The 24,240-nt window shown below is 38.6% G+C and overlaps 1 protein-coding gene across 3 annotated transcripts in view; it reads right to left on the bottom strand.

The window, feature by feature from the left end:
* Positions 1-24,240, bottom strand: part of PLGRKT (plasminogen receptor with a C-terminal lysine) — a 30,708-nt gene that overhangs the window by 6,000 nt on the left and 468 nt on the right. The window contains exons 1-4 of one of the 3 annotated variants that reach the window (XM_054186407.1): positions 24,118-24,235; positions 23,903-23,989; positions 1,692-1,822; positions 612-721 (exon numbers count right to left, since the gene is read on the bottom strand). In XM_054186407.1, the coding sequence (XP_054042382.1) occupies positions 612-721; positions 1,692-1,822; positions 23,903-23,983 (322 nt within the window). In that variant the 5' untranslated portion in view covers positions 23,984-23,989; positions 24,118-24,235. Of the gene's footprint in view, positions 1-611; positions 722-1,691; positions 1,823-23,902; positions 23,990-24,117; positions 24,236-24,240 lie in introns of those variants that run through there. The other 2 variants (XM_054186408.1, XM_054186406.1) reach the window with 2 other exon arrangements.

The raw sequence follows: 24,240 nt of genomic DNA, 5'->3' as shown, positions 1-24,240 counted from the left end.
TTTCAGTGAACACTCTCTTAGCATGTCTCCTTCACTAGGAATCAGAGCTAACATATAAATGTACCTCCATAATCCTCAACACCCATCACTTGATCAGATCTGCCACTGGCAACTACGAGGCAAGACACCACTTTCTGTGACTCACCTTTATTTTTCCATCTTAGCAGGGCACACTGGCAAGATGATCATCTGACAATTGTGTTTGGTTATGAAAGTATAAGGGTATGATTCCTGTCTGTATCCCTTCATCTGCTCTTATGATCTCTACCGCTTGCCAAAACAGCAGCATCAGAGTGGAATAAGGAAGCATATCACTAGATCTGTCATTTCTCACAAATACGCAGTGCTTACTTGAGGTGTATTTATAGCCTTGGAATTCACATTTTTTAAAACAAGAGAGGAGGAATTAACAGTCAGTCTTAACTGGAGGGAAAAGCCATAAAACTGGGGTGATTACTTTTGACTGGAGAAGTATCCGATTGTAACAGAGAAGAAAAGAAATGAATGAGTAAGATTTTGTCCAGAAAAAAGAGAAAATCTATTGCAAGTTTTCTCACAGCCGTATTAAGGTTGGGTTTATGTGTAAACCAGGCAGACTTATATACACATACCTTTTATTCTTTGCAACAGTGTCCCATAGCCCATATCATATTGATAGGCAAATATAAAGCTTAAGGGAACTATTGGCAGTAAAACTCCTGGGTTCTTCTTTTTTATTGCTCTGTTTAGGAAAAAAAAAAAAAAAAAAGAAAAAAAAAGAAGGAAAAAATAAGATTATTTAGGACATTCAGCACACTCTTACTTTAGATTGACCTTGACCGTCTAGGACTTGTGTATCCTTCTACATTCTAATCAAAGAAGAGCAAGTCTTAATTTCTTCAGAAGCATTAATCTTCTGGTTGCCTTCTTGCTTAACTGTCAAACCAAGGGTATTAAAAAAATGCTTCAAGTGACTTTTGAGTATATCTAACAAAAATGGGATAATCTAACTCAGGTAGCATGCACGTGCACGTGCACATATCCATCCAGCTACATGCAACATGTAGCAATCAAAATATTATGTTCAGTTCCAAATGCATCTGAGTCCACAGAGAACACATAATGCATAAGATGCACTTAATCTATACTATGTACACAAACCCACAAATACTTCCTACACTCCCTGTAATCGTGCTATAGCACGAGAAAAACATGTTAACAAACAGAAGTCCTATAAGGCAAGTTTTTCCCTATGGAATACAGCTTTATTAGCCAGGGTTTTTTCCCCATTTGGGTGAGTTTCTTGATTCCGATTTTAAGTGAACAGATTTCAGAGTATGTCCACTTGTTCACCGACATATTAAAAAATCCAGATGGTGGAGGATTTTTTGCTCATTAATAGTTCATTAAAACACAATATAGACAAGAAAATAAAATGGCTTTTAAACAATCCCCCCTGTTCCACACACAGCTTTTATTTTACATGGAACTTTTTGTACCTCAGCTGTATCATTGTATTGTCAGTTCAGTACAGGCATAACCAAAACACATCTGGAAGCAGACAGAAATCAGAGTCATTTTGTCATCTGATCAACCTTTGAGCAGTTACTGGATAAAAATAACTCCCTGTTATAATGCAAAAGGAAGATCCAGCATCATAGAAATATAAATGCAATATAGTAATATTTTCTGTTAGGAAATAGACTTCATACCCAGCTGTTAAACCTACAGCAGCAAGTCCAAAAAACGTCCCAAAATATTTGAGAAATTCCCGAGTCCAAGCAATCTGCATGGCTGTTTGTCTCTCTCTCATCTGGTTCTGCATCAGTAATTGCCTTTCCAGCTAAAAAAGGAAGAGAGGTTAAACAAAATTTAGTTATCCATTTATTTAAAAAACTAAGACAATTTCTCATTGGTCTAGAGAGGGGTCTAGAGCACAAGTCTTATGAGGAGCAACTGAGGGAACTGGGGTTGTTCAGCCTGGAGAAAAGGAGGTTGAAGAGCGACCTTATCACTCTCTACAACTACCTGAAAGGAGGATGTAGCCAGGTGGGGATCAGTCTCTTCTCCCAAGTAACATGCAACAAGATGAGAGGAAATGGCCTCAAATTGCACCAGGGGAAGTTTAGATTGGATATTGGGAAAAATTTCTTCACTGAAAGGGCTATTAAGCATTGGAACAGGGTGTCCAGGGAAGTGGTGGAGTCACCATTTCTAAAGGTATTTAAAAGACGCATAGTGCTGAGGGACATGGTTTAGTGGTAACGTGGCAGTGTTATGTTAACACTTGGACTTGACTTAAGGGTCTTTTCCAACCAAAACATTTCTATTCTATAAATCCAAAACACTTACTGAAAAGGGTTTTTTTATTCTTTTATTTCAGTCATTTATATCTTTTGATTGAGATTGAATAATAACTCAGAATAGTTTATACCAAGAAAGCATTTAGGTCAGTTAGCAAATGCATTAATGCAGAATCTTTCTAATGCTACTTTCTCAAGGTCAAGAAAACCAAAATATTGGTGTTAGGTTTTGAGAGTTCCCCAAGTCTCAGCAGCACTGTGTAAATTAAGGTTCTCTGACCTTTGCATTTCCATGGTGTTCCAAAGGGTACCATCCAGCTACTTTACAATTTATTCTGCTTGGTTTTAATTTAGCTGATAGTATCTTTAGAGTCAATCTTGACACCTCTTTGTCTCTTCTTAGTGATGCATCATAAAGCTCTTAACTCTTTTGAAACACCATAGTTTATGAATACAGAAAACGCAATGTGAACATACCAGATCTTTTAAAGAAACTGGAATACATATCAAAAGCCCATGAGAAAACACTTCTGTAACTAAAATTAAAAACAATAATGCAAAAAGTACAATCTAGACAGTACATTCCCACATCAAAGTAGAACTTTCTATGGTACATAAGAATAAAAGAGAGAGTATTAGATTTATTATTTTTTAATTACATGCCCCATCTAAACATACTGGTACATTTCTATTAAATAAAGGTAAATTTAGTATTTCTTAAGAGTTCCTCCCTACTGTACAGAACACCCAAAAGAACAATGGTCTTTCCTGCTTAGGCTGATGCAAAAAATCAGAATTGTGACAAAAATAAGCAGTCTGAAACCTGAGTACACAAGTTAACAAACACAATAAGAAGTCGTTGTCTTCTTGTTAATGCTTGTAACTCATTTTTTGGGAAAAAAAAGAGTACCTAGTCTAGCCTAGCTAACAGAGTTGCATAAAAAGTCCAACAAGGTACAGGAAACAGAATACCAGCTGCCTAAAAAACTGTATTCTAGAAAAGAAAGAACAAAGACAGAATTCAGAAAGTTCTCTTCCCATGCATCTATAAAAGTAATTAAATCTGTTCTTTTCTCCTGCTTTCTAATTCAAGAATAATTTAAAGGATATGTAATTACTTAAGGTTTCCACCCATTTATTCATCTCCATTACTATTGATTTAGCCTGAGCAGAACAATTTCTGTTAAATTGTTACTAATTATTTCTTCAGACTATGTTGATCTTGCTATCTTATTTACGAGCTCATTCAATACCTAGATAGGTAGAATTAATTTTTTAGACAGCATAATAAAAAAAGGACAGATCTAATTACATATAATTGTACACAGTAGGAAAAACAACATTTACTGTAGTCTCACAATACTGTTTCATCTATTTCTCTTTCCTCAAGACTTACGTTGCAATTGTTGTTCTCACAAAAAATATCAACAGGCTCTACCTTCCCAATATCCATAATTTTCAGATTGCTTTTTTTCAGAAGTAGTAATTATATAATGGCTGACAAACCACTTAATAAAATATCAAAATAATTAGATTTTATTTTGTCACCTATGAGACACTTGGAAATTCTAAAGTAAACAAGCACGCTGGCCCTTGATTAGGCTCATTGTGTTCCCCAATATCCTAAGCCTGGTAAATTGCTGAGGGTTGACGTGACAAGATAAAATAATGACATGTAATATCAATTTAATGATCTCTATTTTCCCCTTCAATTTGATTTTGTGTGTACATGTGTGAAAAGTATTAAGGGATGCTTTGTTTGCCTGTCAGCACAGATAAGGAACCTACGATTCCAAGATGCACAGTATTACCCTAAATGAGCTTCAATTTTAAGAGGTACATGGGGAGGAAGTGGGACAAGGATATGCTGATGAAATATAGGTCTTGCTAATAGGAAATGTAATGGAGAAGAAAAAAACACAGTTTAATATGCACAGGGCATAGAAAGAAGTAAGCACGGAATCAAAAGAAAGCTGTAAGTTTAAATAAAGGATCTAAATTTCAAGTTTAAACTAAAGGATCCTAACAACAAACAAACAAAACCAAAAAAACCCCACCCTCACAAGTTATACTTTGATAGCTCTTTAAAATCCAAGTACTGAAAGAAAAAGCTAATTATTAAGTCGCAGACACTAAGGTCAAATAAACACCTTTCTGTAGGAGCCTGTCATATCAAATTTCAGAAGCCCAAGGACACTCTCATGTGTATCTACAAGTAATTTATATAAGTAACTTAGTATAAATGAAACCAACTTGTTTTGTATATTATAAACAGCAGACACATAACATAATCAAACACATTTTCATATTATTTTCTAAACAGAAAGATCTTTTTTTCACTTAAAAAAAACCCTAATCCTCAACTTTCTACGTGGTACCCAATCAAAAAATAAAGGGGGGAAAAACGCATAGAAAAATGCTCTTAATTCCCTCGCTTTGAGCAAACTTCTTCAATGTGGGTGTAAAATCTTACCTAGATGAAACATAATCCTGTATTTAAATTAATTTCTTAAAAGAAGATGTGCTGGAGGGAAGATTTAGACTGATGAATCTCAGAGATGAGTATTTTATGTCTACATCACAAAATGCGACACAGCCAAGAAGAAAAGGTTTCAGAGGAATCTTAATGCACAGAAGGCAATAAAAAGTAGATCTAGTGACATTTAGCTAAATTAATAATTTAATTCTTGCTATTACTGAAGTTGCATGATGTTACAATGAACAGTTTACTACAGAAGATCTATTTTATCCATAAACTTACAATGTAGGACCAAGAAAGCACTGAGATGTTTTTAGGGATGCTAAGTAATCTGCAGTACTGCTGCAGAGGTTTGGTTTTAAATCTATTTTTATTAGTTATAAGTTATACGGAGAAAATGTAATAACAATGCACAAACACCACTAAATGTGCTCCAAAATCTCTCTGAATTTATGCAATCTTATGTCAAACCCAGGAATACCTCTCTCCAACACCAGAAATGCCCTTTTTTTCTGTCCTTTATTCTGAAAAAATCTTCAATCTTGCTTTCCAAGATCAGTTTTGTCACTTGGCATAGTTTCATCTTGCCAAAACAAAAGACTATAGTGCTGTAGCTGTTGGACTGCAATGGCAATCTGCATAATGAAGGGATTTAGTCAAAGCATTCCAGGGAAATTCCACACTGACTTCACTGGGTTTCAAGCTTTCCTTAAGTAAAAGGAAAGGGAAAACTGAGCAACAACTGCGGCTAAAGTTGTCCCAGAACATACTGTTTCATTGCACAACTTAAACTTACTGGAATAATTGTAGAAAAAACAGCCTGGAGTATGCCTGAGCTCTTTTTAGAGAGCATCTTAGCCACTGCGCTGCTGAATGACGTGGGTCAATGCTGCCACCACATTCCACGCATGGGCTCCTGCAAGTTGTGCTCAGCACAGCAGGGAACACCCCGCTGGCAGCCTCTGAGCGAGCAGACAGAAAGCAGGGCACACACCTACCCCGTGTCACCACAGACCACTTTAACATGGCCCGACCCGACATCTGAGCAGCTAAACAGGTTTATGAGCAATGTTTGACACTAAAAAAGTATATGCTTTTAAACGAATTTTGCATACTCTAAATTGCAAAATCAAGCACCTACCTGGGCACTCAGGCAACTTCTATGTTCCTCAATCATTCAAAATTTAGAACAATTCAGGGCCAATGTCCTTGTGCTTACCCACTTAACATGCCGATCTGAACTGAGCATCTTGAGCTCTGACACTTTTGAATGACCAGGATAGCCTGATATGCTGACTTTACACTGAACAAGTATTGGCACATCATAAGGCGAAACTATTAAGATTACGTTAACCTTAAGCAAGTCAGGATTTGAAAGCAGATCCCTGTAGGGAAGGATTCAGGAGTCCACCCCAAAAGATGACTCCAAATTAGATGAAAGACAGAAAACCAAATCATGTTTGACTGCAGTTCAAATCAATATCCCATTTTCAGCTGTTAATTTCTTAGTAATTGTGTCTTATTTTACTCCACATGTGTTCTATTGAAAATGCCAGCCACACTGGGGAAGTGAAGGGGTGGAGAAGACTTTTGTGTTTATTAACATGCAGATTTTATGACAAAGGCCAAGTCCTACACCCTTAGGACTTATTTTGCAATGATATTTAAGATGACTTCTTTTCCCATTATGGCAGATCAGAAGCAAGAATTAAGAACAGTAGGTATTAATTTTACTGCAAACCATAACTCCACACATAGAACTTTATAGGTGATAAGATAAAAAAAAGTGTATTATTCAAACGTAGCAGAGGCATGCTGTAGCATATTTAGAATAATCTCACTGGCAGGAGAAGCTGATTATTGAGGAAGCAAGCCACGGGTGCACATCATACACACCAGGTGAACAACAGTTCACCATCCAAGTGCCATGTCTTAGGGAATAAATTCTATTTCATTTTAAATGCAAAAGCCTCCCATCTATATAGACTTAAAAACTTCAATAGGGACTATTTACTTACAGTTTTTATGCAACCATAGTCATGTAAAGAGTCTCAGGTTCAGATTAACCATGGGAGAAAGGCAGATGCTGTAGTTTTCCCAGCCAAGTTGCTGTGCATGGCACAAGACAGCTGAAGTTGTAATGTTGATGCATGGGTACACATCCAAGCGTGCTTTTCTATTACTGTTAAGAAATCATATCCTACAACAATCAGACCATGTTTTAGAGATACCTATACAAGTACAGTTAATATCATAATAAAAAAAAAAACCCTACATAAATTTCTGTGAGTTTAATTCCATAATTAACAGATTTTTCTTAAATGACAGTAGCAACTTCTTTACTGGTCATAAATACTGATCACCTAATTTTAAAATTTAAGTTTAGCAATTTCAAAATAAAATGGGTAATAGTAGCAAGTAACATTTTATATTTTATAACACTCTGAGGAGGACCTGATTAGAAATAACTTTCCTGTTTTTCTTTAAATACAGCTAGTAGTTTCTCAACACCGTGTGAGAAAGTGTAAGGGCTGATTAGCATTTGAAGTCTGCCACATACCAACTGTTATAGTAAAAGGAAATCAATCTGACAAAATGAAACATGACAGATGAAGAGAAGTGAGGCGGAGAGGGAAAAGGTCAGTCGCTGTGAAACTGATAATGCTAATAAACTAGTCAGTGGTAACCAACCTTATCATTTCTATTGATTATTCTTCAGACTGTCACAATGATGTCAAACCATAGAAAAGAGCATTTATACCATCATTTCATTGATTAAAATCCAGTGGGGGAAAATTCTCATCTGAAATAATTTAATCAACTTCGACAACTTGCAAAAAAATAGAGTCCTCTCTGGATTACAAGCCACATCAGCACTGGTAGATAAATTGGACATTTCTGATACTTTAGACTCTTAGCTTGTTTTCTCTCTTTCTTTCTGCCTTTCTGTTTCATGTTCAGATGCTGTAGGAAGGAACAGACGCTACTTTGGTTTTTGTATTAAGGTGACGCACAAAGCAAAACAAATGGGATGCAGGGTGGTGTACAAAGGCTCAACAGAAATGGCAAGCAGATTCAGTGCAAAATGCTTTCTCTTCACTGTCCATGTGTATTACATATGATTTCTTTGATGTATTTCATGCAGGAGAATATTTATCTGGAGAGAGGAAGATATAGTAACCACCCCTGGGTGAAGCCTCTGTTTGCACCCTGATGTATTTAATGGCTGTCCTGGCAGATAACGCTATTTTCATCAATCCCTCTAAAATATTGGGCAGGACAAACTCTTGGCTTGAGCGTTGTTGTGGCAGTAAGCCTATTTAGGGAACTGTATTTCATGTCACCATCATTAAGACATAATTATGCTGACAGCCTGGTAAACAGATATTCAGACAGAAAACGAATTAATCTACCTTAGAAGGAATTATCGGCCACACAAATATATACCATCTCTGCTTAAGTTCTGAAACTCACTGTCTAAATCTAAGAAAAGAGAAACATGGAGAAACTGTTGGAATAGCCTTACACTCATGCTAAAAGGACCTCCAGTTCTGTCACAGGCTAATCTCTTGCACACCTGTTATAGGCCATGGCTACTGTGCCTATAATAGAAGGTTATTTTCACTCACAGTTTTTCAATGATCAGAGACTCTGACGGCATTCTTTAAACAACTAGTAACTTCTAACTTTTGAGTACTCAGAGGCACAATGAAAATAAGGCTTAATTTTTCAAAAATATGAGAGTCACAGATAGAAAAATCTGCAAATCACTTACCAAACACATATAAAAGTTGGTGTGCAGGTACTATAGCTAAGTAACTGCACAAACCCCTTGCAGTAGCAGTACACCTGGTATTTCATAAGCAGATGAAAGATTAAAGCCTTACGTGACTCGTCCTAGGTGTTGTCCTCTGCAATCAATGTGCAAAACCAGAAGTTGCCGCAACTGGTTGTTTAGCAAAAATAAATGGAAAACAGAATAGTGATACCTATGTTTACACCTCCATTGTAAGCCACCAGAGTGCAATACAGAGATGATAACTTGTAATAATTTCACAGTGTCTGCTTGGTTCTATGACCAGCATGCACACAGAAGTGTCAGGAAATGGGCCTCTAGATCAAACAGTTAAAATAAATCAGACTTAAATGTTTTATCCTGCAGCTTCAAAGCTTGTTTGCAAATATTTTTCACATCAAGTACACAGAGCAATTAAAATTATTGGCACTGCAAGAAACTACACTCCCTGAAAATTCAAATTTTAAAGCTTCCAAGTGTAAAGGCACATTACAAAATATTTATGAGCTAAGACCTACCATAAAAAGAAAGGTGACTAACAAAATTAGCCTAAAGTCAGAAAGTAAACTGCACTAAAAAAAACCCTTTGTATTCCTGTTGTTGTCAGTGAGTTACTGGAATTACATGCCTTGTAAAAAGAAAATAACATCAAAGGCACCCAAATCCATTTGACGTTTTAAGCTGTGCAATGGAGAGGCTCAATCCAATGGACTGTAGTATGAAAGTAAGATTTCTTGGCAGTAACCTAGCATTTCCATGCTTCTGCCGTGTAGCCTTTGAGCAATGAGCATGCAACAGAGTCAAGAAGGGTGTCCTCCACCTGCATTTAATAATCTTATTTACAGAGCAAGCAAAATTTTAAGGTACTGTTATCAGTGTTTAGAATTCTCAGGAGTTTTTTTACAAGCTCTATAAAGACAAACCAAAGTTATTGGATAGTCAGTGATGTAAAAAACATGTATGCATGCTGTAGGAATAGTAAAATAGATTGAGCAGTATAAGAAAGAGAGTTAACATTACAATATCAAGTCATTTGATATTGTAAATGTCAGTAAATCTGGCTAATAAGTGAATAAGTAAGAATTATGCAATTCATTATTTCCATCCCCCAGTAATGCCTCTAGGTACACTCCTGGTGTGCCTTATAAACCTGTTTTTTAAAAATGCAATAAGGACCGAGAGCATTGAATCGAAAATGATAACCAGAAGAAATGGCTGTAAAATGATACTGCAGCATGAAAGGGTGTTATAATACCAACAAAACCTGCAAATATGATGTTTCTTCCTATCCATTTCAGATTCTGACTTGCAAAATTAATGTGGCTCTCTTTACACCATTATGGTCATGGAATTAAAACAGGTATAAGATCTATTTACTTAGCCATTGTACCTCCTGGGCTCTTACAAGTTCTGCTCAATACAGGGCTCTCCTTCCCCGCCCCACGCACACTTTTTTTTTTAAAAACTTAGCATTCAAGAAATAGTATTTCATAGAAAAACAAGTAAATGTACAGATTTGACTGCAGTGGACTTAACAGCAGAAGACTACAGTGGTAGGTTTGCTCTACCAAGAAGTAAGGAACTACGGAAAATTCATAGTGTTGAAGTAGGCAGCTTCAGAAGGCATTTTTTCTTTGAAATCAGTTAAATCCCCCCAATAAACTAAGCCTACATGTGTAAGGGTTAGCTGCAGTACACCTCCAATCAAGAGAAAAGTTTTACCTAAGCAAGCTGCATTCACAATGATATGTCACAGTCACAGATATTCCCCAGCAAAAAGACTGGTAGAACTCGAGCAATCTGTCTGTTTTGCATTGTTTGCTGGTAGCTGGCGCTTGCATGTTGGAAATAGCTATTAAAACCTGCTCTTTGTAAACCATTATGTTTATTTCTTTACAGTGATCAGGCAGAGCGTACAATCTCCCAGATAATACCAACCAAACTGGCTTTTTCCCTGTGAGATCGATTGTTCTAATCTTTCTCAGCGCAGATATCATTCATCTTGTTCTGTTCCATTTGATGCACAGAGACTAATAAGGATATAGAATTGTTACCAGAGAGCATTTATTTCCTGAATTAAGCCCAGATCACCTAAGGGGCAAGACAATTTTTCTAATGCTTTAAGACAAATGCATTAGAGATGCCATAAGCGCTACCAGTATCTTGTCAATAGAAAACAAATCTAGTGATTTCCCACTCCAAAGGGAAAAGGATGGTAGTAGTCAGGAAAGGGAAAGCTTGCTTACATTTTACATCACACAGAAGAAAGGGAACAATTGTTTTCATTGTAATAGAACTTAAAAAAAAATCATTTTGACTAATTCTCACTGAAAACTTTAGAGAGGAAAAAGTTACGGACTTACAAAAACCTTGCAGAAGATTACTCAGTACCCTAAGACATTAGGAAAAATTTAACTTTTCAGGTATCATCATGGACGTGGCTGATCTTTTACCAACACAGATAAGTTGGCAAATCTGTAGATGGAAAGAATGTCATCACACAAAGTGTTATTAGGCACAGGAAGGACTCTAAAGAAAGCAGCCTATGCATGTGTCAGTTCTCTTTCTTTTTTAATCAATGAAAGTGATAAAGCATGAAAAGAAGTTTTATTGTTCAGAAACTCATTGGCATTTTAATATTAGCCATTCTTTTTCCTGCCAAGAGTCAAATCATAGCATGCGTATGCCTTTCAACAGCCACCTATCAACTGATAACTCATCAACAGTATGTTGACTGAGTAATGGGTTAATTGAATTTATTAAGAAAAATCCCAACAGAATGCCACACCACTACTTGCAAATATACTTCATCTTCAAATAAAACAGAGACCATCTCCCCCTGCCCTTACTCATACTTTCTTATACTCTCTTTTCCATTCCTGCTTTTAGCTCATCACTGAAAAAGCATCCTAGGATAAGGGCAGGAACATGTAAAAGAGACAGGTCCCTACCAAGAACAAAATGATACGCTTATTAGGTCAATTCATTTCACATGTCTAAGATAGAGTACTCTTAGTTTACTACATATTGAACAAACATTAATATTTTCCCATTTCAAAAGTTTTGTTTTCTTCTCCTCTGGTTTTCATTAACATTTTGCATTTCTATCTAAGTTGAATTACTAAAATGGGATGTGGCCTAATGTCTAGTTTGTCATAATTTCTGGCTCATGTTTTGAACCAGCAATGTGCCTTTGTGGCCAAGAAGGCCAATGGCATCCTGGGGTGCATCAAGAAGAGTGTGGCAAGCAGGTGGAGGGACGTCATCCTCCCCTGCTACTCTGCCTTGGTGAGGCCGCACCTGGAGTACTGTGTCCAGTTCTGGGCTCCCCGGTTCAAGAAGGACAGGGAACTGCTGGAAAGGGTGCAGCAAAGGGCTACCAAGATGATTAGGGGACTGGAGCACCTCTCTTATGAGGAAAGGCTGAGGGATTTGGGTCTCTTCAGTCTGCAAAAAAGACGGCTGAGGGGGGACCTTATCAACACTTCTAAATACTTCACGGGTGGGTGTCAGGAGGATGGGGCCGGGCTCTTTTCAGTGGTGCCCAGTGACAGGACAAGAGGTCACGGGCACAAACTTGAACATAGGAAGTTCCACCGAAACATAAGGAGGAACTTCTTTACTTTGAGGGTGGCAGAGCACTGGAACAGGCTGCCCAGAGAGGTGGTGGAGTCTCCAACTCTGGAGACATTCAAAAACCACCTGGACGCATTCCTGTGCAACCTGCTGTAGGTGACCCTGCTCTGGCAGGCGGGTGGCACTTGATGATCTCCAGAGGTCCCTTCCAGCCCCTACCATTCTGTGATAAGATAAAGCTCCTAGTGACCTAGTGATCTTGTAAGAGCATCTTTACATTCTTAACACATTTTTACTATAACTTAAATAAAAAATATGCATATAAAACCTTCCCCTCAAACACAAATTCTTTCCCAGTTAGGGCAGAGGAGATCACTGAGCTTCCTGATAAATAAGTCAGGTTTTCCTCATTTTTCCCTCATAAAATTCTCAGTATCTGCAGTACTAAAGGAAGTTCATCAAAGTGTTATGTATTAATGTATCCTAAGGACAGTAGAACCCATTATTCAATTCAAATATCACAAAAACAATAACTTAAGGAAGGTGTACATATTTGTATAAAAAACATTTAGTAACTACGCAGGTACAAATACTGCCTGTACTTTATCTACACTAAATGAGTAATCTCATTTTTCACTTGAACAAATGTTTAAAATGCTTCAGCTGTCTCTTTCACTATATACTGTTGCATACGTTACCACAGAAACTTCTATTTTGAAAAAGTAAGAATTTCAAAACCCTAGGAGGATAACTAGATTATCAGATACTTTGCAATAAAAAACCAAACCAAACCAACCAACCAAACAAACAAAAAAACCCCACCACCATCACCACCACCAACAAAAAAAACAACCAACCAACCAAAAAAAAACCCAAACCAAACCAAAACCTTAACACTCCTATTGAAAAGTTTAAATTTATTTCTTACCGGGCATATATAAATCTTACAATTGTTGTGTACGTTTTCAAAAAGCTATTGAGATGAAAACCAAACACCAGGAACAAACAGCTGTATAATTGAAGTAGCAACATCTTGTAATCTTCGCTAGATAAAAACCTCACTAGTAACATAACATTAAACATAACTCACACAAAAATCAGTGTTAAGTCCTGAAAAACAGGTATTTTCTGTATTAAGAAAAATAAATAAATATCACATTTACTTATGTGTTTGAGCTGGTTAGAAATTATAAAGCTGGAAAAGAGATGTTGCTAAGGAAGAAACACTATTAAGTGCAAAATAAATTTTGAAGAAAGAATTGTTACATATTAGCCAGCCCTGGGTTAAGGGGACCTGCATTCTGTTCAGGTACTGCACCTTCTGTGTTTGCACAGTCATGAGGACACGGCGAGAAAGCACATTCACAGGTCCTTTAAAGTTAGCCTGAATGCAGGGAGCTGAAATAAACATTTGTTTATCCCAGCCAAGACCACCAGCGACAGATTTCACTGCCTTTCTTAGTAACTCGTATAATGACAGTTCAGGACTCAAAGACTCACAATATTTATCCCGATTCTTGCTTGCTTGCTTTTGCAACGGAAAAGACTCAGTATCTCTAGAAGGACGCATGAGAAAAATGAGTGGATTAAAAAACCACCACCATCACACACAAACTTAAAATTCATAACAGAAGTGTTTATAGCATGAGACAAATAACGATTTTGTCATCCTTTCCTCATAGGTTCTAATGCCTTTATTATTCTTACTACCATACTCTGAACTTTCCACAGCTTCTCAGCTCATTAAAAGAAGTATCAAAAGCTTTTTCCCATCAAAGTCATCAGTAGTGCAAATTGAGTAATTCAATTTGGTTGATATAAAATTGGAAAAAAGTTGGTTAATAAATCCACAATTATATTGGCTTTTTACAAGAATCTGTGCTGTCGATTCAACTTATATGTCAGCGTATAAAAATATATGTTTATTTATGCACAAGTATATAAAACCTAGGTCTTTTTTTAAGCTCCTGAAGTCTAATCACCACTACCAGGTTAATCTATTTAACCTTTCCTTCTTGGATATAATGCTCTGGACTGGTTATTTATTCTATTACCTATTATACCATTGCCCATTATTTCAGGCATTTTCCAATTCATCAAGACAATCAGAATACTAAACTAATCCCTCAATCTAGAATTTTACACAAACAACATCTCACTGAATTATGGCCAGATTTTATTTTGAGAAACTGCTGAGTGTCTGGATATAAATTGAAATGTTCTGGTCCTTTTTTATCACTTATAATAGGTCTGACTTTATTTTTTTACTATTATTATTACTTTAGTGCAGAAAAAAAATCCAAAATGGTTTGGTCATAAGACATGGTCTGTTAAGAAGCTTGCTACGTGGTACTTCTATACTTTCATTTCAGATTTAAGAACAAATTGTTGAAGATGAAAACTTGTTCCTTGCCACTCAATGCAAACCTCTTAAGGCAACACAGCCCTGGCAGGAAAGTAATGCAATCATGCTCTATGTTCTGCCTCTAACCAAGTGCTGACAGTGTAGAGGAAAGAAAAAATATTATATTAAGCTGCATTTAGCTATGCTTTCACTGAGTTTTTGATATAATTTTTCCAAATACAAATACTTTTGTCACACATCTTTTGTAAAGTCAAATTACAGTCTAATGAAATGCATGTTTACACTGAAATTAACGTTACAATGAAATAATGTTCCAAATCATCTTCTTAGGAGACCAAGACATTAGAGCCATTTGCAAACATGGAAAACATTCAACAGCAGTTTCACTTCAAGCTGGATCACGAATGCACGTGCCATAGCTCATACATAGAGTGTAAAATGCATACGTCTTTCTCCATACGCAAGAGCTGAAGAACAGATGAAAGCTCAGAATGCTGAAGAGTCATTTTCACAAGTAGAAATCTTGTGATTTATAATTTGAATTAATTAAGTTATTTCTATAGGTACAGACTCTGCAGAAGTCAAATATGTTTTTGCCATTTCTGTGCTGTGTCCAAAAGGATGTTTCATTTACAGAGAAACCGCTATATTCTTTTTCATCTTTAAAAAGTCAGACTATGCATCATTGCACTGGAAGATGAGTTTCCCTAACGACGTTTTATACCATCTTACCAGCTATTCAACTTAACAATTTTTACTAATCAGGGGGAAAAAATGCCTTTTAAAAAATTTCCCTTATTATTTTGCATCACTCCCAAAGCTTCAAAAGGAGCTGTTAAAACAAAGAAGGAAAAAAACCCACCAAAACACAAACCTAAACAAAACCACCACCAAGCGGGGGCGGATGGGGCGTTGGGAAGACAGAAAGAGAGAAAGGAGCATAAATGTATCCAGTTAGGTACAGAACTGCAGAGGAGCTTCAATACCACTGACTGTCCCTCATCAGAATATGATAGTGTAGTCTTCCTATGGCTCAAAACAAACCTATATGACATTGGGGATCCCAAAAGAGGGAAAAGATTTGAAAAAACAAGGAGAGGCTGGCACAGGTTTTCAGAAAAGAGGATGTAAGTGCACGGCACTGTTAAAATAGAAAAATCTGTCCCTTACTGTTCCAGCTTTATTTGATATTGGCATTTTTTTTCACGAAGGAGTATGGAACCTTTCCCATGCCTACACAGGCAGCATACAGAGAGCAAGTCTATAAACTCCCAAAGACTAACTGCTATGAGAGCAGATCTATGGCTGTTTCCTGGCTATCCAATATTACCTGGGGAGAAGAATGCACTTTACAGTCTGACATAATAAAATAGGGAGAGAGAAGGGATGGCAGGAGAACAGGAATGAGACTATCCAGAGATTCATATGGCAGACAGGAGGTTATAATAAAACATTTTTATTACGGGTAAATACAAGATTTGTCAGAAGTATATTATTTTCCTAGCCTGTTTATTTTCTCAAAGGTTATGTGACTGCCATCAAAGATTAATTTGGAGGACTATCTCTGACTCCTGAATGCAATTATGCTTTCCCACAGAGAAGATTATCCTTTTGTCTGATAAGACATTCTCTTGCTGGGCAAAAAACCCCAAAATTCAACTGAACAAAACTCCAAATCACTCTGAACTGCTATCCCAAAACAAGAACAACAAAATCTTTTAGCCACAGAAACAACAATATGCCCTGAGCACTAACTAGTCTCTTTTCTTTCCAGCTCTTTCAGTGATTTTTCTTTCCTCCTGTATTATTTTCTCCTAAAACTTAAATTTTTCAAGAATTCCAGTCCTCCAGGTCTTCTACTTTTATGAGTCTGATCTGTCCCTGAAGGTCTGGCAGAGCCAACCTGCTGTAACCTGAAAGCAAGACTTTTTAAACAAGATTTGCGTAAATAATGATTATAGCTTTTTACTGAAATTGCTCATTTTAACCAACTCAGGTATATGCGACTGCTGAATATGCAGTATTAAGCAGCGTTGTGGAAACTTTACCTGTGAATACAGCAATGATTGTACAATTCTGTTTCAAGTAAATTACTCCCACAGACAACCAGATTTTTGTTTAGTTTTTGCAATCTGACATGCAGGGCACACTGAGGCTTTAATTCTGAATCCTCTTCCTTGCGATGTTACTTCTGTATCAGTATCACACATACCTAAAATCTGTCTAACAACTGTCAGCAGTTGGACCAAGTCACAGCTTGTCTCAGCAGATTGCTGCTGTGCATGTGCAGCATGCACAGGAGTGCAGACATCAAGCTGTAACTCATCACAATTCTCAGTCTGGGAAGAAGCAGATGCGAGGAAATCCTGCCTCATAGGACCCACAAAATAAAGTGGGCCCACAGTCTGTGCCTGCTTCCATGGCGGTCAGAGCACCACAGAGTAACTCAGGTTGGACAGGACCTCAGCAGGTCCTGCTCAGAACAGGGTCAGCTATGTGATTAGACCAGGTTGCTCAGGGCTTTATCCAGTCGGGTCTTGAAAACCTTGAAGGATGGAGGCAGCTTCACTGCACCTCTGCTGAGTTGTCCTTGTGGGGGGAAAAGGTTTCTCCTTATATTCAGTCAGAACTGCTCCCCCCATCCTGTTTCAACACCCACTGTCTCTCACCCTCCTCCACCACTGTGAACACCCTGGCTCTGCTTTCTTGATAACCTCACAGTTGCTGGGAGTCTGCTGTTGGTCCTGCACCTCAGAAGGCGTGAATAAGGCTCTGACTAAGTCCAGGCTGCACAAGTCCAGCTTACTTGGCCTCCTCTCAAGAAGTGATCAAGCCCTGCTGCTAAACCTGCTCCTTTTCATCTACGTTTTTCTTGCATGGGGGGAGAAGAAGGGGGGCAAAACCAGGATGCAGTATCTAAATGCTTTTAACAAAGCAGTGAACAGAAGGCAACAGACATTTTCCTCAACCTACTGGCTGTACTACTGCTTATGAAGCCCTCCTTGTTGGTCCTTTTGACTCTCTGCTGCCAGGGCAAACTGCTGGCATATGCTCTGGTTGCTGTCTTCCAGTGTCCCCTCCATCTCTACAAAGTTGCTCCCCAGTTTTCATCCCCCAGCCTGTGTTGTTGCCAGGTACACTAGGACAAGTATGTCCTTAAACACATCAGCTTTCTTGAACTCCTTTATCCTCCAGAGCTGCTTCCTATGGCATCTCACCTACCAGTTCCCTGAATAAGGGAACTTCTTCTTCCAATGTGCAGGGTCTGCACTATCACAGAATCATAGGGGTTGGAAGGGACCTTTCCCTTCCCAGATGATAGAAGATAATCTATCTAGTCCAACTCCCCTGCCAAAGCAGGCAGATTTTGAGTATCTCCAGACGACACTCCACCACCTCTCTGTGCAGCCTGTTCCAGTGCTCTGTCGCCCTCAAACTAAGGAATTTTTCCTCACGTTGAGATGGAATTTCCCATGTTCTAGCTTGTGCCTGTTGCCCCTTGTCCCCCTGTGTCCTACCTTGTCCTGCACTATGCTATGTACCTTCCTCAGTACCCTCAGGACCCTGATCTCGCCACCACAACCAAGACTGCCTTTGCTATTACATCCCCAAGTCAGTTCTTCCCTATTTGTGAGTAACAAATCCAGCTGTGCATGAGCCCTGGATGGCCCATCCAGTACCTACCTGTATCAGTTATCCCTCACATTTTCCAGAAATGTACTCAATTGCTTATGTCCTGCTTTATGGCCCTTCCAGGAGATGTTAGGGAGACTGAAGTCTCCTGAGAACCAGAGTCAGTAAACCAGAGGCTTTCTTAAGTTGTTTAAAGTACATGAAGTACTTCGTCACCCTGATCGGTGGTCTGCAGCACACTCCCACCACTGTCATGTTTTGTGGCCTCTCCTCTTACATGAACCCACAAGCTACTCCTTCACATCATGAGCAGCTCTTCTCCTTGACTTCCCTACCTGTCTTTCCCAAAGAGCTTATATCTGTCCATTACTTCCAGTTGCATAAGCTGTCCTACCACATCTCAGTTATTACCACGATGTTGCAGTGTTGGGACCAGAAACAGCTCTTGTTCTTCCTGCTTGTTTCTCAGGCTGTGTATGTGTGTACTTGTGCATGTACAGGCGTCCCTTCTCCAGAGCCATCAACTCTGCGGGAACTCCAGCACGTTATCAATCATAAGAGCTTCCGCAAGGAACAGGTATGTTCTAGATTTATTTACTTAACATCTGCTGTGACAGCAAAATACTCCCATTGTGCTGCTATACTAGGAACAATTTTTTTAGGATGGGAGAATATGATTTTTTGTTTCATTTGGAGAAAACGCAGGGGTTTTTCATTTTCTGAGTTTTTTTTTGTTGTTTTTGGGTTGTCTTTTTTAACAGAATAAAAATGCTCTGTGATGATTTAGAGAATTCCTTGTGCTCTAAATTATTGGAAAAATAGGTTCATTGTTTAGAACCTGATCACTATCACATTTAGCAATTCAACAAAGTAGGAATTAATCTTTTCCACATGGCCTAAACTCCAGCTACATAATTCTTGCTTTTTCAGTTGACCTGCCCTCATTTACTTCACTTCACCAGGCAGTCTGCTATACAACAGATTTTTCTCTTCCATTCTCTGATCAAAATCAGTGTTTCTCTTTCTCTTCATTGTTTTTTATCTAGTTTTCCCACAGCAGTAACTATGTGAAAACTTCAATAGCTAGACAGCACGAAGAGAGTGCTTAATCCCTTGGGTACGATTATTATACATAAAGATATCACAAACAAATCAGTAAGACACTGTCTTCCCATTTTGGTAGTCTCATATTAGGAAAAAAAAAAAAAAAGAAGAGTGATATAACAAAACTGTAAGCTAGTCATCAATTCAGATCCAATTATTAATGATTTGCAAGCTAATAATATGAAAGAGTAAAAAGGCTAGTCATTGAAGGACTCGGTATACCACCAATGTTTTGTGGAGTTTCAATGAAAAATTTATTCTCATTAAGTAAGAAAACACTTTATACATTGAGATATAATTGAAAACAGTTACCAAAGATTTCAAATGCTACAAGGACTTAAATTTTTTAATTTCACAGACTAGAAACCATGGTTTACCATCCACTATTATTCTCACACACAGCAAGATATCTTCATGTCATTTAACTCTGATAATACCACAGGAAAAATAACCCAAAAAACCCTTATAAAACAAAATCTCAGCCTCCTCCTCTGAAGAGTTACCTTTTGTGTAGTTCACTGGCTACTTACAGACAGACAGACTATATACAGGAAACCTCTGAATTGACTTGGCTTCCCCTGCGTAGAGTTTCCCAAGCAACGCAAGGAAAAGCAACTTTTTAGAGCCAAAAGTGGTATTACTGCTATAGAAATAACACAGAGCATAAACTAAAATCTAACCAGGGGGAGGCCAGGGGGTGGTGGTGGGGTAGTGGAGGAGGGCAAGGAGGGAGTGGCATGGTACTGAGTTGATGGGGTTCCATTCAAAACAAAAAAGCATTTTTGATTCCTCTATATGCATGAGAAAGCCTGGCAAAAATTTCACAGGAGAATTTAGGCTTTTTTATGTCTATACCCTAAAGTAAAAGTCTTTCAATTAGAATGTCTTTTACACATCAGCACAGAAATATTCTTCTGTAGTGCAAAGTTAATTTAGTAAGCTTTGCTGTATGTAGTCCTAGAATCGAATTCACTAAGAACTTAAATTTAAAATTTTAATCTGTACCATGCCATGACCTTCTACCATGATTTTGCTTCTTATCACTCTAAATAACACTAGATATGGAGTATACAAGGTTGTTTTAATGTTTTTTTAATTATTTCAAGACAATGTACTTGTAATTATGCACTAATGCTTAAGCCTGTCTTATCCCTATAAAGTCTTTAGCGAGTTTCAAAGTATGTGAATTTAGCCAGTTTCATAAAATAAAGTGTTCTGATCCATACTGAAGAATGAACTGTCAGCCACAAATATTGCTGCATTCTTAGTTGCCATTTTCAAAATGTGTATCTTCTTCCAGGTTGCCTTGTACATCTGAAAATGGCTTTCTTAGTAAACAGTTACTGAAATAGCTTTTTCAAGGTATACATTTGGGTTATTGAAGAAAAAGGCAAAGAATAGAAGTCTAACCAGAACAGAAAGTACAGAACATAGCACTTAACAGATAATATACATTAAATTCATGCTTTTAATTGTGTTAAGAGCACCCACATAGCTCATGAAAATAAATACTATGCTATAAATGCTCTGAAACCTCCTCTTACCCATTCAGCCACGCTAAAAACACTTAGCAAGGCCATATGCTAGGCTGTGAGCTGTAGATCTGGTACACTGCTTGGAAAGAATTTTGCAAGTTACACTTTAAGAAGCAATTATGATAAAAACGAAGCCTCAACAAACTTTTACCATAAACAGTCTCCACTTGATACAGACTGGTATTTCATTCTGGATCCAGACCAAGACAATGCAAACAACCGGCAAGTCCTTCAATATCAAGGCAAACTGATGGTTGAGGTTTTACTATTCTTCCAAAGAGCACTAAGATACAATTTACAAGGCCACAATCCTTTCTTTTCAGAGTTATCCCAAGAAGAGTATAAAAAAATAAAATAAAATGCACACAACTTTACAACATCTTTTAACATTCTCTTATTCTGAAGTAGTCGAGCTGGTTTGGGTGTCATCACGCATCAGAGCAACTGTAAAAGTGACTGAGCTTTAGCATGCACCAAGCCTTGGGATTTGGAGGGGTCTTTATCAACTTCTGTCCTGTTACTCGTCTTCCTATTTTTGCAACAGTCTCCTTCCAACCTACAATCCTCCACAGAGGATAAGTCAATGACTGAACAGCTTTGTATCTTCTCTATACAGAGGAGAACATACACATGGGGGTTTTGCCCCTTTTTTTAAAAAAAAAAAAAAAAAAAAAGTGTTCTGTCATGGAAATTGATAGCACAAAAATCCTGTTCCAAACAATTTACAGCAACTTTATGACTCCTCCTCACCTACAAGGAAGAGGAGAAGCCTCCACAGCTTCTGACTGTGTCACCAACACCTGCTGTGTTTTGCTCCAGGTCAACCCAAAGACTTACTAGTTCATTTCTGAGCATTGTCACACCATCATTGCCAGTAGGGAGGCATTCCAGGAGAAACGATTTTGATGACTTCTTGATCCACACCAATTGGCCTGGAGTAATAACAGTACTCTACTCCCTCAACATTGTAATCATGGGGCACTCCAAAGTACATTCAGAAATTATGCAAAGCTACAAGAGGTTTCGATCCCCCGTGTTGTTTTGGGATAGATTTACGTTTAAAACAAATGAGTATTTTTTAATCTGTCATAGCAAATACATCATATTGCTTGAAGTGGAAACTTCATATTAACATATTAATAAATATGATGGTTTTCAGAGCGACATGGGAGAACTGATAGCATCCAAATCCTAGTATTTTACCATAAGACAATATCTAATGCTTTTAGTTAAGCTATTTCATTCTGGTCCTAGTATGGCCTAATTTCTCCAGGTTATTTATCGTTACAATTTCTGTCTAAAAGCAAATAAATCAGGCTATACTATTTTCCACAAATAGCCTGAAAGTAGTTTGTCTAACACTAGACTCCAGACACATGACAGGTTTTACTCACATACGGAAATGCCTACTGGCAGTCTTTTTCTCTTCCCTACACTCTCCCCAAGCTCAGAGCAGAGCCATTTTCTTCCATCCCCTTAGGACACAAAATTTAGTCCTCCCCTTGTCCCCACTGTATGTTTCGCACCTGACATAACCGCATACTTTATGCATTTTTAAAAGATGCAGGTATTCTAACACAGCTGGTATGTCTGCAAACATAGCACAAATCAGATACGATCAGGCATTTGTGGTGTTAGAAAGAAATCTACTATGTTGACTATTACTATCGTCAAAAAGAAGAAATACAACAAAGGGAGGGTTCCTAAAGAGCAACTTGCATGAATTTTGTAGGCAATCTTGAAAGGGCTTTTTTGTAACTGTCCTCAAAGAAGTTTATTTTTATGTTAGCCTGAGCATTTGGGCTAGAACTAGAGTTGTTAGGTGTCTGGGGTCAAGAGGCCAAAGACCACTTGCCATTCAAAACCTGCAGCACCCTGCAAATGCTAGCCAGAATTCAAGCTGTTTCCTCAACTCTTTCATTCTGCACAGCAGAGAAGCAGATCATGAAGGAAGCCTCCACTTTAATTTCATCATCATTCTCCCAAACTGAAAATGTTCCTACCGTTTGGATTTCCAAAAACTTTTGGGGTGGGAGGAACCCCTTTGTATATGGAAAAAAATAAATATAAATTGTACACAAAACTTGTGAGAAACATATAACCCAGCACAGACAGAAAATTATGTTTACAAACCTTCCAAAACGTTGATTTTCTTTAAACGGTTAAGAACTATCCAGTATTTTATTATATCATCTTTCCTATGCTATCTTTCTCCCTCCCAGCCACGCTTCCAGGGCCACCTCCAGAGTTCAGTTTACATGTGACTCTACAAAACGTACTATCTGCAGCTGCTTTGAAAACTAGAATGTGCCATCTACTGGCAACCTAATAAATTGGAAGTTCATCCATCACTACTTCAAACATTGTAAATTTACCTGTATTCAATTTAAACACAAAACTAAAGGGACAAACTCTAGCTAAGTTCTTCCGATTGCACTCTAGCATTTAGTATGTAAACAAGTTACAGATCATAAGGTACCTAACAAGGAATTAGAAAGCTATAACTAGTGCTACAGGGTAAGTTCTGTTCAGCACAACTTTCTGAACCTTAGTCCAACTTGTTTTCCTTCTTTTTCTCTGCTGCAATTTTATTATTTTATGAGAGGGAATACACAATACCCTCTGTCCTATTTAGTCTGACGTTTCTAAGACAATGAGCAGCTGCGTAGTGGCTTCCTAGAAATGTGGAGTAACCGCAGTTACCTGACTGAACCTAAGGAAAGAGCTATTTGAAAGATTTGGTATAGTGAAAGAGTTGAAACGTATTTAACTCATATTTTAAGAGAACGGTATCCAGGTTTTAGTCACCGTGCTGTAAGCGATTGACTTTAACAGGCTGCTTAACACCGGAGGAGCCCAGCTGTGATTCAGGGGACTGTTTTAGGTAAGTTTCCAAAACTGTATTTTCAGGGTCCGGCTACCATAAGGACAGTTTCCGCCTCTCCGACCTGTAAACACGGCAGGCCGAGGGCGCCGTCAGATGCAGCCAAGGGGCGCTTTACGCACGTGAGCCTGCTGCGGCGGCGGCCGGCGCGGGGCGGGCGAACGCAGCACCTGGGACCCCGGGGGCAGGGCAAACCTCGGCGGGCCCAGCTCGGGCCGCGGGCCGCCTTCCTCCACAACACGCGTTACCTGAAGCCGCGAGTTCATCGCCATAAACTCCTGCTGAGCCCTCAGGCTGTCGTTCATGGACTTGGAGAGGACGAAGCCCATCGTGCCCTGGAGTGCAAAAGAGACGAGGCGGGTCAGGTGGCAAACGCGGGCGGCTCTTCTGAGCCTGGCCCGCCCCGCCCCCGGGGCGGGGGCGGCGGGTAGGCCGCGGGGGTAGCGCGGGGGGCGGCTCGTACCGCCCCGCAGGGGACCGGCAGCCTCCGCGGGCCCTCGGCGCCCGCCTCGGCTACGGGGACCGCCCCGTGGCGCCGGCACCGCCTAACCCTGTCCCGCTCCGGGCCCGGCACCGCCTCCTCTCA

The sequence above is a fragment of the Rissa tridactyla genome, chromosome Z (genome assembly GCF_028500815.1).
Source record: "Rissa tridactyla isolate bRisTri1 chromosome Z, bRisTri1.patW.cur.20221130, whole genome shotgun sequence".
In the NCBI taxonomy this organism is placed as follows: domain Eukaryota; kingdom Metazoa; phylum Chordata; class Aves; order Charadriiformes; family Laridae; genus Rissa; species Rissa tridactyla.
Note: the sequence above shows the minus strand (reverse complement) of the source record. Positions and strands in the feature narration are given on the sequence as shown.